We start from the raw sequence: 15,111 nt of genomic DNA on the forward strand, positions 1-15,111 counted from the left end.
AGAAGGATGTGCAACTATGACATACAACTGTCTACTGGGGCTTTGGGGAAGAAAAAAAAAAAGGAGGAGGATTGGCAATAGATGTTAGCTCAGAGCCAGTCTTCCTCAACAAAAAGAGGGGGATTAGCATGGATGTTAGCTCAGGGGTGATCTTCCTCACACACACACACACACACACACACAAAATAAAGAAGCAAAGCTACCTTTTCATATACAAGTGAACTAGTCTAAACTACCTGACACGGTGGAGTGCAGGGACTGGCCACTGAAATCTAGAAAGAAATCTGACACTAGCAATTCATTTGAAGAATAAGTCTCCTTTGGCTCAACTACTTACTGTTAAACTTTCAAGTTCAGAGAAAAGTTTCTTAAACTTCCCAGGGATTTTCTAAAAACAAAAAACAAAAAAGAAAAGGTCAAAGAAGTCAGTTATGTTTTGAGAGGCACTAAAGGGAATTTTCATTACGTTGTGCTTACATGTGTCACATTTCCAAACATAAATACCTCTATCGTCTGGTTCTACCCTGATTGCTTCTCATTATGCAATTTTCATCACCTCTTAATGGGACATTCCTTGGGAATGTTGCTAAAAACAGTTTAAAATAAATAACAGCCATATGATTCAGGAATCTAGCTGGTTAGACGTTCCATACACTGGTGATTTTTTTTTTTTAATAGTATATATATATTTTTTATTGATGTTTTAATGGTTTCTAACATTGTCAAATTTTGGGTTGTACATTTTTGTTTGTCCATCACCATATATATGACTCCCTTCACCCCTTGTGCCCGCTCCCCACCCCCCACCCCCACTGCCCCTGGTAACCACAGTCCAGTTTTCTCTGTCCATGTGTTGGTTTATATTCCACATATGAGTGAGATCATACAGTGTTTGTCTTTCTCTTTCTGGCTTATTTCACTTAACATAATACGCTCCAGGCCCATCCATGTTGTTGCAAATGGGATGATTTTGTCTTTTTTTATGGCTGAGTAGTATTCCATTGTATATATATACCACATTTTCTTAATCCAATCGTCAGTTGAGGGACACTTAGGTTGCTTCCACTTCTTGGCTATGGTGAATAATGCTGCAATGAACATAGGGGTGCATAAGCCTCTTTGGATTGTTGATTTCAGGTTCGTTGGATACATTCCCAGTAGTGGGATGGCCGGATCATAGGGCATCTCTATTTTTAATTCTTTGAGGAATCTCCATACCGTTTTCCATAGAGGCTGCACCGATTTGCATTCCCACCAGCTGTGTATGAGGGTTCCTGTTTCTCCACATCCTCTCCAACATTTGTTGTTTTTTGTCTTGGTGATTATAGCCATTCTAACGGGCGATACACTGGTGATTTTTTAATAAAAACTTGGATTTCAGTTCCATATGCTACCTTTGATGAATGCTCTTATCTTCCTAAATAGTCTTGCTGAGTGGGGAATAATAACGTTGGCTGACATTTTCTGTATAAATGATATAATTATGTTTCACAGCAGAGGGCTAAATAGTGAAAGGCCATGAAAACCCTAAATGACAAAGCCTACACTCTAATGAGTAGAATTGTAAAGATCAGTCACATCAACAGGTGGCGTGTAAAACGACAGAGGATGGAAACATATGCCAACCTCCCAAATAAAAATCCAGGCCTAAGGAAGAAGGGTCTGGAATTTTCCAGCCTACCTTTAACAGTGTTAAGTGAAAAACTGGATACCTTTCATACTGCCTTAGTAATAAGTCCAATCTGAATTTGAATTCTGACTCTGCCCCTTTGTAGCTGTGGGGTTTGGTGTGAGTCTCCAAGCTCTCCAACTGATATAGAGACAACTTATAGAAAGTGTCGAGTCCATGGCTGGTGCTTAACAAATTCCAACTATTAACACTAATGACAATGCTCTAGAAGATATTTCTGGGATTTTCTGTTTCCAAAACCAATCAAAATAATGAGGCGAACCCCACAATAATTAGACATTTACATTATTTAGAAATAGACTTTTCAATTTGATAATTCTGAATCTGGACTCAGTTCATCATAGCAAACAGGTAGTTCAATCTGTTTGGAAACTACTGTTACACACACAGACTCACATGTATTAATGACTGCAGGACAAATCAAACAAGAAAAGAAAAAGTGTAAACATCTGCGACTGATTCCAATTGTCCTCTGAGCTGCATATCTTAGTCTGTTGACCTATCTACAGGAATGTCCCAATGGCACCTCAAACTCAACATATCTAAAGCCAAAGTGCTCTACTCCAGGGGTCAGCCATCGGCCAAATCTGGCTCACTACCTGCTTTTGTAAATAAAGTTTTATTGGCACACTGCCATGCCCATGCGTTTATATAGTCATTGCGGCTGCTCTTGCACTACAACGGCAGAGTTGAGTCACTGCAATAGAGACCATATGGCCTGCACAGCCTAAAGATATTTACTCTCTGACCCTTTACCCTAAAAGTTTGCTGACCTCTGTTCTAGTTCCTCAAACCTGCTTCTTTTCCTATATTGCCTACTTGGGATGGTCAGACCACTTTCTGGGCCTAGAGATACTGTGGTCACCTCTGCCTGGGATGGATACCTCTCCCCAATGCCCCCAGCAACTCCCAACTCAACCTCTAAGGCCCTGCTGTTCAGGGCTTCTCATCTACCCCGAGGCAGAATGAGTCCCACCACTTGCTCTTCTGTGGTCCAACTGGAATTGGTTCAAGACCTCCTTCATCAAGGTCTCCTCCGCTCTAATTTGTCTACCCATTTTCTATCTGCCACAGTGCTGATGCAGTGCCCTGCACATAGTAGGCAGTCAATATGCACATGAAATGCATGCTGTTGGAATTTAATTGAATTACTTCTCCTCTTAATTTTTGCAAATCAAAGCTTTTTTCCAGGTTTAATTCAAGTTCCACTCTCCCCTGATGCTTGGCAGCCATTTGTTTTCTTCCTGCTCTGATCAATTGCGGCAATTGTTGCCCAGCTCCTTTAATCTTACGATGTGCCTGCACAGCTTGTTTGCTTAACCAGAGCAGGCCTTTCATTTCTTTTCTTTTGAACTCCTTTAAGGAGCACTGACTCTGACCCTCAGGTCACCACAGTGCATTCCAGCAGAGTATGACCCTGGACACAAAGACAGTGAATCCACAAGTTGCCCAGAGACCTATGCTGAAACCTAGTGTAGGAAAAAAAATAGTTGGCCTATCACCTTCTCTTTTGCAGGAGTTTGAATTGGGAACCAGGAAGAGAATGGAGCAGTTAGTGATAGGAGCTGAGTCTGACAGGGCTGGAGAGAGACTAGGAGACCACAGTGAGCCACATGCAAGCTGGAGCCATAAAGGAGAAGACTTGATGGTTAAAGAGAAAGGATGAGCGAGAGAAATGGTACTCGGAGCCAGGTAGCCAGTCAGTAGGGAATGGAGGGAGAAAGAAACAAAAGCCCAAAAAGAGAAGGTGATGAAGTCATGGGAGAGGCAGAGAGCCCTACATCTCTGTCTGGCTAAATTTAGGGACACCCCAGTTTCAGTTCTTCCCACATATACCCTTAGAGTCCATGTTTCAGAACTTGTGCTAACTTGAGTGGGCCTCTCCATCTTAGAACCCAAACAGCCTTCACCATACAACACTGACAGAGGCAGAGCCAGGATTCGGGAGGCCTGAAACTTACAACATTTTGTGGGCCCTTTTTAAGAAAAAGAATACAAAATTACTGTACTTTTGCAAATTTTATAAAGATATACATCATTCATGTGAACACACTGCCAGAGGCCTTGCAAGTGAGAGGCCTGGAAGCCTAAATTCATTATTATTTCAGCAAATCCAATTCTGGACGCACATCATCACGCAGGTGAGCTTTTGAAAGGACCAACGTGGAACTGGAACCACGTTACCACGGGAGCAGAGCAGAAAACTAATTCTAGCTGGGGAGCATATTACAATTTTTATCTTTCATATATATTATAGAACCATTTGGAAGACCTTTGGCCAAAATAGTCCCTACCAACTTGACACATTAATTTTTAACATTTTTTCCTAATAGTACTTATTTAAACCATTTAAATCAATTTAGTTTAAATAAAGGCTTTTTGCTGGAATGTTTCCTGTCCAGTTTTTTTTGGCCCCCCCACTCCCTTCATGTGGACCCCCAAGGCTCACCTCCCAGGTCTGTGACAGCCGGCTGACAGAAGCAGTGTTGAGACCCATCACAATAGCAAAGAAAGAATTCAGGTTTCTCTGGGCTTTGCAGCTATGGAATAAAAGAAAGCAGAGGGCACTTTGAGACAACATCTTTTCGCCAGATGACCACAAAAGATAAACCTGAGAAGACTCTCCTAGGCCACAGAGTTCGACCTCTAGGGCAGGGCTGAACTCTGCTCCAGAGTCAACACACCCTTGACTGGCCCTGTGGCAGTGTGGTTTCCTCTCAACTGTTTCTAACACAAGTGCAACACTTCTAAATACTTCAGTTCATCCTCACCTTTAGGAAAAGATCTGTGCTCTTGACACCCTCTGGACACTTCAAAACATTCTTCCTTCTTAAATCTATTTGGATGCATTTACAATTTCAACTGAAAACTCCTCAATTCATGTTTCTTTAGAGATACCACACTCTCATTGTAACAGCTCTCTCGTCCCATCTCTTTAATCAGTATGCTGTCTTTATTTTTTGACAGACAAGCTCCTCTCATGTCACAGGTCTAAGCTTCCCCTCCCAATACATTTAGACATATTTTCTTTGCTATCAACAAAATAGCTACTATATTATGTATATATTTAAAATATGGCATATATTATGGGATACTGTCTCACATTTCTCATTTAAAGAAAAAAGCAAATAAAATGCAAAATAAGATCATGTTGACTTCCATTCACTCTGTAACGTTATCTGTTTTGTATAACATCAATTGTGCATCGACTTAGTTGGCCAAAATTCCACTAATTTTCAAAGCCAGCTGAGGGGGATTAATATAGTAGAGGAAGGTTGGGCTTCCAGAACCATCTATGAATTCCAGACACTCCTTTATCTGGGCCACGTTAGAAAACAACTCTGAGGCAAGTCTTTAACATTAAGAAATTACCCTAACTTGATAACTAAATGTGAAGAAATATGAAAGTGCTTAGCAGTTAGGCGGGTGCATAAAAAGTACCCAGTTTATGTTAATTTAGCTTCCCTCAGATGCCATCTCTTTCACGACATCTCCATCAATGTTTCAAATGGAATTTGGGAACAGTGTATATATAACTCTGTATCCTGATTTTTCAGTTATACACTGTTACATTATATATTATGAATTCTTCACTATTATCAATAGCTATATAACACTTCATCAAAAACATGTTTCATAATTTGTTTACTCATTCCCCTACTGTTGACATTTAAATTATTTTCAATTCAATACAATTCAATCCAATATAGAATGCTACAATGAATACCTTTGTATATAAAAATTTTTACTGTATTTATGATTTTTTTTAATTAAGTTAGACTTCCAGTCATTACATAATTGGTCAAAAGCTATCATGACTGTAGGAGGTCCTTGACACATATAACAAACTTCTGTCCCCCTAAACTATACTGATTTCCAGTCACACAGGTTGTGTATAAGAGCATCTAGTTCAGAACAAGCAAAATGGTTTGGACTGTTAACACAGTAATACACACAGCTGGCTGTGCCCTGGCAGGTCCTAGAGCCAGCCTTGTGGACGAGATACTGCCCAAGTACGGCGGCGCCTGGGCTCCGAGGCAATGAGGGTCATGCCTGGGAGCATTTTGGAAGTTCTGTTCCCATTAACAGTGGAACCTGAAAGGCACTGCTGCCTCCACACCTAGTATCCAAAATATCTGGGGTGAACACAGTCCTGCAGGCCCTTCACTGCTGAGTCTCCACTGGGCTTGGTCTGACCTCTCACAGTCTTCCTGCCCAGCTTTTTGACCCTGCCTGCAGTTTTCTGGTAGGCAAGAGGACCTGAAACTGAGTCTAACTGGCCCCTTCATCTGGTTTCTGCCAACTTTCTCCTGGGTAGACTCCACTTGGTATATTCCATAAATAAATAAACAAGATACTTCCTAGTCTATGATCTAGAAATCCACCTGTTTTTGAGAATCATTGGTGCCTAAAGGCATCAATACTGAGACTCTACTTCCCTTCTGCCATTCACTTCCCTCCTTCTACACTTTCTGTCTCATGACACCGCTGAAAGTTCACACCAGCCAGAACAGACTTGAGTCAGCTCCATCTCTTGACTTGACGATTTGAAGTGCCAGGTCCTCTGCCAAGGCTCTTGTGGTCAGTGAGAACTGCTCCATCCCTACGCCAGAAGCATCCCAGTTGGGGCTCTCTCTTACTACATGATAGAGGTCCCACTGGTTCTGTCATTCCACATGGGACATTAGGTTCTTTAAGGCTAGAGTATATGTCTATTTCATTCTTATATTCTGCCCGTCTCCCAAATGCCTAGTATACAGCAAGCCTTTCAAATAGCATTTGTTAGAGTTGAAAACAAGACTTTTTGGGAAATGGTTTTATTATTAGTCATTATAAAAAGGTTTATTATTCCTCTTTTTATTCAGTATCATTTACCTATATGGAATCTTAGATAGAATTCTCATCTTTTTATCTTTTAGCTCCCCATAAACAATTTTCCTGGTCCAGATGTCTTTTTTAGTCATACTTAACATTAAAAAAACACACATATAACTAACATCTGAATCTGTAAAAAGAAAAAAGGAATTAACATAGACACAATTTCTCTAGAAGACAAATTGATACAGTACAAATATCGGATACCATTCCAGTCTGGAATTCTCTGTCATGAAGGTTCATTCATTCCATGATAAGAACAGACTGTCTGACACTAAAACATTCCAGTTTAGCAAACACTCCTTTGTCTGTGTAAGGAAATAAAACCCACTCAATCCACAGAGGTGGGGGGTGGGGATGGTGAGAAGAAAGAGAAACATGAATATGCAAATAGGATGCCTTAGGCAGGGAAGACACTTCGTGATCACGGAAATTACTGTTTTCCCTTGGTTATTCCTACTACTGTGATTATGAGGAATTTAACTTTATGTTTCTGTTGGCATTCTATTCCATGGGCTAGGGACAGAGACCAGTACAGTAAATAATTCAAGAGCATGGGGTCATATGGAGACGATGTGAATATATTTCATTTCCCTGAGGACAGATATAATCTTATGCTGGGAACTAAGCTGTGTGGTGTCATTTTACTCCTTGGGACATTAATGTCCCATTTCTCCAAGTAACTGGCATTTATAAGAAAGTTTTTGATCCAAAAGAGCCTCACCTTTAGGAATTTCACAGACTACTATGGAAAGCACTGGCCAAATCAAAAAAAGGAGTATTCACCAAAAAAGCAGTCCAAGATTTAGGCATATCTGTCATCTATCTCTCCTTCCATTCCCCATCACACAAACACCAGGTCAGGTACTTCTACTATCTCTCACCTAAGTAAACAAAATATCCTACTGTGGGGTCTCCTCACTCACAGTTCAGTCTATGTGCTACTTTCAGATCAACATTCCTAAAGGATGACTGATCATATGGGTCTCCTGCACAAAAACTTCCCATGAATCACTACTGCCTTCTCAATTCAGTCCAACCTCTTCAATCTGAAATTAAACATCCTTTATAATTTGCTCCCATCTTCCTTTGCAGATCGATCTCCCACAACTTCCTTACAAATACTCTCCACTGGGTCCAAACTGGATGGGGTTCCTTTCCTTGTGTGCCTCCAACGAGCTTCTCTGCTTCTCTCCTCCAGGGAGTTTGACCTCCATGGAGAGTGTGCCCTTTTAAATTCTTACCTGTCAAATTCCACCCAGAATTCAAATATAACCTCAAATGCTACCTCCTTCACAAATGTTTTTTGAATCTTCCTTTCCCACATCGTTGGCATATGAACTTCCCTTCCTCTAAAGCCCCCTACAGAATTTCCTCTCATGATAGGGTACTCCCCCATTCTATATGCACACTAGACATTGGAATTACAGAAGTGTCCCCACACACCGGCAGACTGCAAACTCCTCCAAGACAGGGATTACGGGTAGGCTCCATCTGATTTCCCCACAGTACCTTGTGTGGATCTGCACATATACTGAGTGATCAATATGTATTTCCTGAATATATTACACTGGCATGTACTCAAAACTGTGTGACATAAAAACTGCTTTGAAAGACAAAGGAGAAATAAAATGGGAAGACTGGGAGGTAGAGGAACTGGGAAAGATTTTGATTCATGCTGCCTGCTTCTGTCAGGAAGCTGTCCCAAGAGCAGTCCCAGGATACTAACCTGGCATTTTAAGAGATGCTCCCAGCAAGCTACTAAAATGTCATTCAACCAACATTTACTGAGTGACTGCTATTTACCAAGTTCCGTACCAGGCACCCCAGGTACAATGACTGATTAGAATTGATCCCTGTCCTCTGGAGGCTAACAGAGCCCAGTGAAGGAATCCTATATAAACAGATAAGTTTAATAAATATAATAAAGAAATTTAAAAAAATAAAAAGGAAAAAAGCATGTGGGTATGGGCAGAGAGGGAGGGGGTGGGGAACAGAGGCAGGGAGTAGTTTACCCTGCATTTGAAAGTCAGGAATGACTTCAGGAAGGAAGGAACATTTGACCTAGGTTTTAAAGAATGACAGTGATTTGCTGGGTGGAAGTGGTCATTATTGGCAGAGCCAACAGCACATGTCCAGGCTTGCAGGATGGTGTGCACAGGAAAGAGATAGCCATTCAGAGCAGCTGCAGCATGGGGTGCACCCAGCGGATGAGGCTCAGAACTCAGGTGGGACCAGCCCATGCAGGGCCTGCTAAGCAGTTTGCAAAGTTCATACTGTGGGCCCCAAAGAGCCAAGAGTAGAGTCCTAGAATGCACTTGATTTTCAACGATTCTCACCCCCTCATGTCATCTTCCCCCATTTTCCTAGCCCACTGGGGCTCACCTGGCCACATTGTAATTTAGCTGCAGGATGGCGCATGTGTGCACTGCCTGCTTATTAATTCTATAGCACAGAGCAGAGTGCTTTTGTCTGGTATTTTGACATTTACTTTAAAATATAAATACTTCAAATGCAAAGACATAAATATTCAAGAACAGACCTTTTCAATCATTTGGTCACTTAACTCAATATTATACTTTTACATCCCAACCCTTCTTATCATCGCAAGGAAAAAAATGTACTCTCTCAAGATGAGGAGAGAAATTGCACTTTTCACCACCAGAAACTCACTGAGCGGCGATTTTGATGAATTTTTTCACCAGCTGCACTCGCTTGCCTAGCTGGCTGCAGAGCAGAATCTCTGTGGCCACCCAGAGCTGGACTTCATTGCATCTCTGGAGTAGAAGGCTGAGGTTCACGGTGTGCTCCCCACTTCCTTGTCTGCTGAACGTGAAATAGATCAGCTCTTGCTGAAAGAAAATGTAGTCATGCCAGCATTTATTTTTAGCACATTCAAAGTCAAGCTGATATAAAAGCCAGTCCATTTTTAAGACCTATTTCAGGAAGCCACTCTCATATCATAATATGTTATAAGAATATAATAAATAACAATATATTAAATTGGATAAAATTTATCTTTAGTTTTAGAGATGCTTCATTAAGTAATGTTCACCTAGAATCCTTATATAAATGTTATTTTTTAGAATGTAAGGATGATGCCTTTACATGAAATTCTAAGACATTCTAAAGTTTAAATCACAGGTTGAATCAAATCCAAACTTCCCAAACTTGTTATATCGGCAAATACAAGTGGAAATGAACATCACTATTATTCATTAAGATACACATTAGACTCTCACTGGTAGATTCTCTAGACAAGAGTTTTCATATTTTAGTGTGAATCAGGATCACCTGGAGGCTGTTAAAGCACAGATTGCTGGGCCCCACTCCCCCCAAATTTTTTGATTCAGTAGGTCTGTGGTGGGGCCAAAAATGTGCATTTCTAACAAGTTCCCAGGTGGTGCTGATGATGCTGGTCTGAGAACCCACTCTTTGAGAACTACTGATACAAGATAATGTCAAATCATAAATAGAAAGAGAATGAGATTAGGGCAAGTTCCAAAATTTACAAAATCCAGTAAGACCAGTAACTATTTATATAGACTGATCATATGCAAAACAATAGACGAGATTTGTTTTTAAATGGAGGGATGTGCATGTGACTGTATTTTACAGAAGTAATTCACATTCTCCCACTGCATGAGCAGGGACACATCCCACTCCATCAACATTTCCAAAGTCACAAGTCATTTAGCTTGAATGAATTCACTGCTTACTCAAATTTAGAATACAATGTTGTAAATTTTTTTAATTAGAAAATATGAGGACATTCAAAACACATTCTAAAATGAAGTGAAGCTCAAGGGTCCCTAAGTTGGGCATGAGTTCCTTCTTCAGAAGGAAAGGTTGTTTTATAATGGAAAATTTCACTACATGGCAAAGCAGATGCAACATATGGTTGCACAGAGCTGTCACATTTTTCATCTCCTGATTCCTGTGAGCCTTTCCACTGGCTAAATTTATTTATTAATTGTCAGTTGCATTTTGCCCCTAATGTATTGTTTTATAAACATTTAAGCTGTCCTCAAGGGAGAGGTTGATGGACATAAAAATTTGAAATATATCTCAAAGTTTTCACGAAAGTACTTGAAGTCTTATGGCATAGTCTAAATTTATAGTATGTTCTTAAGTAAAAGAATGTGTGTGTGTGTGTGTAGGTATGTATGTAAATATGATTCTTGTATAACTACTCTAAACTTCATGGAAAAATAAAAATATTGGTATCAAATGTAAAATGGCTCTTTAACCCCAGTAGGGATTCATAAATACAGAAATATATAGACAAACACAGATGTATTCAGACATATAAAAATAGAGCATATTTATATTACATTTACACAAACGTATGACTGTATTAGGAGCAAATAAAGCATGATCATGTATTCTGATTTACCTAAGTTTGGGTCAGTCTTTCTTTTTTTTTCTTTTTTGGTGAGGAAGATCAGCCCTGAGCTAACATCCGATGGCAATCCTCCTCTTTTTGCTGAGGAAGATTGGCCCTGGGCTAACATCCGTGCCCATCTTCCTCTACTTTATATGGGATGCTGCCACAGCATGGCTTGACAAGTGGTCTGTCGGTCCAAACCCACAAACCCCGGGTCGCCGAAGCAGAGCACGTGCACTTAACCACTATGCCACGGGGCCGGCCCCTGGGTCAGTCTTTCAATATATTTAAAGTCCCAAAATATGTTTTTTTGGGCCATGGTATCCTAAGCAGAACTATATCACCAGATGATGGATCTTCTTAAAACCTAGTCACACAAATAGTCTTCAAAATGACTTCACAGCTAAAATAGCACTAGCATTTATTTTATCTTTTCACTCCTTACTTACCTCGTGAATTGAATTGAAAAGACTCCAATCAAAATTCATTAATTCCAGAGCAAGATCCCAAGTGTTCATTCCCAAAATCCTCATCGACCTTTGCTGTGATTCCTCATTTTCTGCAAGAGGGTTCTAAACCGACAGAAGCAAAAGGATCCTCAGTAATTTCCAAATGTTTGGCACTGAATTGGCTAGCCATAGAAAAGCGCTAGAAGCCCAAATTAGAAAAGTAATCTTGTCTGAGTGCACTTAATATTTTTCCTGGTCTGTTCACCTTCAGTGAATTACAGCCAATTTAGGAAACAGCCTTGGAAACAGCAGAATGTGATCAATGATACTTCACTGAGTTAGCCTGCCCCCTCCCCATCAACGTACGTGCAAGCACAAATCTGATTATAAAACACTGCCTGGCAGACAGCATAATGAAAGCAAAAGCCCTGAAATCACTGGGCTTCTGGTAAGAATTAATGTGCCAGCAGGGTTAGTATAAAAACAAACAAAAGAAATGTCATGGTGCACTTCAATAAAGACAGACACGGCTTTTACAGGAAATATGTTTAGCAAGTCTCATCCCAGACACACATTTACAAATTTTATTAAAATGTCTGTGGAAAGCGATAAAAATTTAAACAAGAAATAAAAAATAAGTCACTTCATTTATACCCTATGGGGGATGATTATTTTAAGTATCTATTGCTTTCCCGACACAAATAGGTATAAGTTTGGTAATAGTATTTCCTTAAAATCTCGCATGAAATTATTAAATGCCACAACTTGAAATCTATCTTCATTGTTAAATTTCTTAAGTTATTTGACCTCTTTCCAAGATATCTGATATTTTCTAAATCAAATATAAATTCTCCCATTTGAGGGGGTTGGCCTTGAATAGTTAATGATGTTAAAATAGTTAATGACTTGGAAAAAAAAGAATGGGACTTTACAAAAATAAATGACATAGCAGGATAAAGGAAATATTTCAGATTCCAAATATTAATCTATTTTTAAACTGTGAAATAAATTATTTGCATTTTGGAAGTTATACATTTATAAAAAGATTTCCTAATTTAAAAAAAAGCAAACGACAGATGACTTTCACAGAGCTTTTCCACAGACTTGATTCTCTTCAGAGCAGGTCAAGGCACAAACTGTTCCTGGATCCCCAGAGTGGAAGACAGCGTGGAGCTCAGTAAGGGCAGACTGAACAAATGCACGTGCAAATACTGTGGTGCTGAGGTGGGGGACAAGCCCCGGTTTCTCTGGGGTTGGTCCAGGTAGGTTGGGACCAGATGGACACCACGCTGCACCGCAGACATTCCAAGGGAGAGCCAAGAGTTGAGAAGTAACATAAATTTCTCTTACTAATTTGGAGGTGTAGGGGTATTTTCACTTGGCTTTTTATCCCTCCTACTTTCTAAATGTGCCCCTTACCCTGGCACTGCCCTCTGGTTATTCAAGGTTGTCCACCGCCCTCTCCAAGGAACACTTTATATTTGTCTATCCCATTCAGGACTCTAATTCCTGCTTTCCAAGAAGATCAATTAATCCATATGCAAGTATAGTGGGTACTAGTGGTTTCACCTGTTATCATTCCCTTTCAATGTTCCATTTCAACTGAAATCTTTGGGAGATGAAATACCTAAAGCTATGATTCCAACAGGGAAATTTTTGGTGGTGTGCAAAGGTGGTGGGGGAAACATTTGAGGGCAAGATGGCATCTGGCTCATCTTGGAACATACTTCATAGCACCCATTTATTCCATTAAGACATTGCCTCAGGCCCACCTTCTGTTCTTCCGAAGCTGGCCCTGCACAGCGGTAGGAGAGCTCTGGGGATGCATGCAAGGGAACTGCAGGAGGAGCTGTGCGTGGCGGGGGGAAGAGGGCGTGGAAGACAGAGTGTGGGTTCCCTCCATCACAGGGAGCCCACAGCAGTTACATATGACATTGTCCTCCTTCATGGGGAGGGGTCAAGTCAAATCAATCTCATTATTTGCTCAAAGATGCTGTGCATAATCCAGTTTGTCATGTTTCAGTGATGGAATTACATCATGTACAGACACAGGGCTGTGACCTGCTGAAGGACACTCAGCACTGAAAGGCCCAAGTAAGACAAAAGGTTTTCCTCTATCTCCTTTTCTCCCACATCATGTACAAATGAAAGGAATGTGCAGGAGCTTCAGAGTCATATATAATTGGACTGAAATCCTAGCACTGTAGGAGGCTAGAGTAAGCTACTCAGCCTCTCTGAATTCCATAGGATTATTGGGAATGTTAAATGAGATACTATATGTCAATTACTCAGCACATATGTGTCTGGAATGTAAAAAATGACAGTCACTGATACTATTATGGTAGCTTGATATCCTGTAGATAATTTTACATAAAATATTTTTATTATAAGCAGTTTTGTTAACCCATGTGGTATATACATCCCTCAATTACATATACAACAGGAGCCAGCTGGAGAGACCCATCCCAGTGATGACTCCATGAAACAGACTAAGGCCATGAGTCCAGATGATATAATCACCATCTGGTAGAGTCTGCTTTTTATGGGTGATGGATCTGAGGCCTGATCCTACCACTCAGAAAGCAAGCCCAAGACTGAGGTTTTTAGGAAAAACAGCAACAAATCATCAACTTAAATGTAAATTTTCTTAAATTTAGAATTGAAAATAACACAGTGTGGGTTCTACATTTCATACTCTTACTCTTCTGCAGCATCTGATGTCTCACCATTATGAGCCCATTTTACGCAGGGAAGGTTGATAATCCACCCTTTCTTCCAGGGAATGGTACACTCAAAGTGCACCAAATGGACAGAAACAAAGAGCAGAGTCTCTCTCCCCCTAAATCCAAGCAGGGTGCACTTCTCAGCCTAATCTCCATATATCCACCAAAAAAGGAGAAATGGAAGTAAGATTCGATGGGTGATGGAGTCACTTCTCTTAAATCCCTTGTTTCAGGGCCTCAGAAAGAAGCAGGTTTAATTTAGGAAGGGTTTACAATTCCTCAAGATGGGTCTTTCTTTGGTTTGCAAAAGTAGTGTTATTTGACAAGTGTATTGTTGGCTAAAAGAAGAAACAGTTCAATATATTTTTCCAATATTCATTATAAAATATACAAAAATATGCTTTGAGTCTGACATTAGCGTGTGTGTGTTTCAAGTACAAGGTTAAAGGTCCTTACCAAAGTGTCAGCCAGGTCTTTCCGGTAGACATATATCCGACCAGATGCTTCAAGGGATTTGGAGATGGCCAAGTCATTTGGCTGAAGTTCATGCTTTTCTTTATTTAAAAAAAAAAAAAAGAGTAATTAGAAACACAAAAAGAACAGTAGGCATACACAGTACATTAGAAGAGTGAAATCTACCAAAGAGAAATATTTAAAAGTAAATAGGTGAGCCAGCCTGGTCGCGTAGTGGTTAAGTTCATGTGCTCCACTTTGGCGTCCTGGGGTTCGCAGGTTTGGATCCCGGGCATGGACATACACACTGCTCATAAAGCCATGTTGTGGCAGCGTCCCATATACAAAATAGGGGAAGATTGGCACAGATGTTAGCTCAGGGCCAATCTTCCTCACCAAAAAAAAAAAAAAAAGGTAAATAGGATGTAAAGTAGATTTAATTCAGTTCTACGTATTCTGTACAGTGACATCAGTGGGACTATGGACATCACTGGTCATTATCCATAGAGTGGAACCCTCTTGTGATTCTTTCTT

At 40.2% G+C, this 15,111-nt stretch overlaps 1 protein-coding gene across 2 annotated transcripts in view; it reads right to left on the minus strand.

The window, feature by feature from the left end:
- Nucleotides 1–15,111, minus strand: part of RAPGEF5 (Rap guanine nucleotide exchange factor 5) — a 220,801-nt gene that overhangs the window by 18,664 nt on the left and 187,026 nt on the right. For both annotated transcript variants that reach the window (XM_087428762.1, XM_004418931.3), the window contains exons 18-22: nucleotides 14,581–14,678; nucleotides 11,402–11,524; nucleotides 9,239–9,417; nucleotides 4,140–4,230; nucleotides 338–388 (exon numbers count right to left, since the gene is read on the minus strand). In XM_087428762.1, the coding sequence (XP_087284888.1) occupies nucleotides 338–388; nucleotides 4,140–4,230; nucleotides 9,239–9,417; nucleotides 11,402–11,524; nucleotides 14,581–14,678 (542 nt within the window). The remainder of the gene's footprint in view (nucleotides 1–337; nucleotides 389–4,139; nucleotides 4,231–9,238; nucleotides 9,418–11,401; nucleotides 11,525–14,580; nucleotides 14,679–15,111) is intronic.

Source organism: Ceratotherium simum, chromosome 1 (assembly GCF_057802395.1).
Source record: "Ceratotherium simum simum isolate JZ-2026a chromosome 1, ASM5780239v1, whole genome shotgun sequence".
NCBI lineage: Eukaryota > Metazoa > Chordata > Mammalia > Perissodactyla > Rhinocerotidae > Ceratotherium > Ceratotherium simum.